Here is a 2,882-nt window from a genome sequence, read left to right as displayed (position 1 = left end):
AATAAGTAGTCTATGACATACTAATTTCTTAACCACTGAGGATAGAAAATATTTAAAAAAAATTAAAAATGTTAGCTTGGCAGATATTTATATTATTATAAATTATAATATTAATATTATATGATAGATTTTAACTTTTATTTTAAGGTATGATAACTATACAAACTGATAATTAAATGGTAAAAAAAAATTATCTCTTCGTTTAGACAGATTAATTCTTGTCCCTTTTGTGTACATATCAAAATAATAAACAATATATTATAATATTATGATGATTTATTTTAATGTGAAAGATAAATACAATTTTCAAAAAAATTTTAAAAGGTGGGCTAGTAAGAGGATGTCAGATCTCTGTTTGTTTTCTCTACCTGGCCCACGCACAACATAGACAAAACGCATTTATGCTGAATCATTTTTTTGATTAATTTTAGAGTAAAATTACCTATTACAAAAATGATAGAGGATTATATTTTTTTAGGCATGACATATTAGTTTTATATTTTATTGTTATTCGACTTTGTATTAGACTTTCAAAATAAAAAAATTAAAAAACCTTTTGTAAATTTAAATAATGTTTAAATTGTTTTGAGTCACTATTTAGACAAATCTGTATGTCATATCCTCAAAAATTTTATCCTATATTGTTTTTGTATAGTTCAATCATACTATATCTATTATTACCAGGACGTTTTCTTCAGTGACCGAGATTTTTCCAGAATAAATAAAGTTCACTAAGAGCAGTAAAGCAGTATGATCTATCTGTCTTAATGCCACAAGATCATGATTCCTTTCTGCAAAATTTGTAAACATGGCATGGAAATACGGGCTAGCTGCTGATAAAATCACTTTATGTGCGGATATTATTTTTTGATCATCCGTTTGTAGTTTAACATCACAAAAAAACTCACCACTAAAAACAAAAAATCATTATTAATATTTATCTAGGAGATCAAATGAGTGACCACTTACTTCCATAAGGATTGCAATCTTTCATATATATCTACAAATAATGATTTTTTATACAATTTGTCTGGTTTACATCTCCTGGAATCTGGTATTTGATTCGTATTTTCCATTGAGAATTCTATATTAAGGTATAAATGCCTTTAATCTAAAAAATACATTTCAAAATCAATTATAATTATCGATAAATATAGTTAACAATCCTCTATGAAAAAATAATAAAATCAATACATTATTTTAAATTGAAATCAGAAAAAAAATATATCGAGAGCAAAGTTTGCTGGATGAAATGAAATGATTCTAAAATATTATGGAATAATTTTTGTACACTGTTACTAATATGATATTGTTTTGAGATGGTTTGTACATATACTTTTTAGTAAAATATTGTTGAATCCTGTATAGGTAGATACGTATCTAATAATATGCTCATTACTTTAATGTGGTTTAGTTTAAATCAGTAACTGTATTAAAATTTATATATTCATATATTTTATTTGTCATTTTTACATATTTATATTGTACACATTTTTAATTTACTTTAAAACTGAAATATAATAAAATTTTCTAAGATTTATAATCATATTATTGATTGTTTGTTTATTTTGATTATTAATAGTATACAATAGCTATAACAATTTACTAGTCATTTTTAATTTTTCTATTTTAATAATTGACATTACATATACTTACTACATAGGTATATAACTTATATTTATAATATATACTTTATGTATATAATAGTGTCCGCGTTTCGAACTATTAATCCTTGACCGTACAAAGTGACCTAGAACCAGTTAATGGTTAATTAATTTGAATAGTCTATTTGATATTGTTACAAGTGGGCTAGTATTGAGACTTTGAGTGCCAGGAAAAATAAGCGATATAGTTTGTTTGTTTTAGAATGTATAGTGAAGAGGTTAGCACATTTTTACAATTTTTATGTATGGAACTATGTACTATGTAATAGTTTATGTGCTATGCAAAAAATTGACAACTCTAGGTATTTGGGATATAGTTAACTTGGTAAAATTATGCAACAGTAACACAAAATGTGTGGTTCGGGTTCAAGGAGTGCTATCAGACCCTTTTGAAGTTGGTAAAGGACTAAGCCAGGGTGATGCATTATCACCTGTTTTATTTAACTTAGCGTTAGAAAGTGTGTTAAGGAGAATGCCACGACGACAGACAATGGAATTAAATGAGAACCATACCCTCCTAGCATATGCGGATGATATAATTATTTTGGGTGATACGAAGCAAGATACCGTAAACTGTATATAGATATCCAGGAGTTAAGACCAGATTGGCATGGAGACCTAATGTATGCATATAATAGAGAAGAGTGGAAGAATTTGATATTGGTAGTAAAGGGCCTAAATGGTCTATAATGCTACAAAAAAAAAAAATTTTATGTAACTAAATAATAATTATAATATATGTGCATGAAAAAAAATTTTCAGTTTTTGAATATTTAATTAAAACAACCAATCTAAAATTATATTTAGTTAAACTCCTCAAGTAGTACAAAAATCATAGTCGTGCGCATAGGGGGTGCTTGACCTTCACCAAAACGTCAAGGGCCCTAATTATTTAGACGAATTCAAAAATGTTGTTTCTTTTAAACGTCAATTATCATTATAAGATTGTACATCTATATAATATTTATTAGAATGAATAATAAAATAAAAAAAATATTTTTCGTGCATTTGATATCTATAAACATTTGTCTGTATCCTTAATTGTTTTCAAAATTATTGTGGGCCCTAATTTTTAGTGTGCACCCCCGGAACCAAAAGTCTGTGCAAGCCTATGACAAAAATATCAGATATTTGAAAATATTATGGTCTTTAGGTTTAGAATTTAACTAAATCAACTATTAAAGGAAGAAATGGGTGTGAGCATGATTAAAAAATCAC

General features: G+C 26.4%; 1 protein-coding gene across 1 annotated transcript; it reads right to left on the bottom strand.

The window, feature by feature from the left end:
• Positions 1-660: 660 nt before the first annotated feature.
• On the bottom strand, positions 661-1,092 carry LOC100168199 (kelch-like protein 2). Its single transcript, XM_008190046.2, has 2 exons — positions 970-1,092; positions 661-910 (listed from the first exon to the last, which is right to left on the bottom strand). The coding sequence occupies exons 1-2, from the start codon at positions 1,074-1,076 to the stop codon at positions 661-663; spliced, it is 357 nt and encodes a 118-aa protein (XP_008188268.1). The 5' UTR covers positions 1,077-1,092.
• Between the last annotated feature and the right edge of the window lie 1,790 nt (positions 1,093-2,882).

This window comes from Acyrthosiphon pisum, unplaced genomic scaffold, assembly GCF_005508785.2.
Source record: "Acyrthosiphon pisum isolate AL4f unplaced genomic scaffold, pea_aphid_22Mar2018_4r6ur Scaffold_92;HRSCAF=459, whole genome shotgun sequence".
Classification (NCBI taxonomy): domain Eukaryota; kingdom Metazoa; phylum Arthropoda; class Insecta; order Hemiptera; family Aphididae; genus Acyrthosiphon; species Acyrthosiphon pisum.
This window is presented reverse-complemented; position numbering and strand designations above follow the sequence as displayed.

Coding starts and splice junctions, on each gene's coding strand:
- LOC100168199 (XM_008190046.2), bottom strand. CDS start 1,076: ATGGAAAATACGAATCAAATACCAGATTCCAGGAGATGTAAACCAGAC. Junction 911..969: donor AGATTGCAATCCTTATGGAA/GTAAGTGGTCAC, acceptor TTTTGTTTTTAG/TGGTGAGTTTTTTTGTGATG.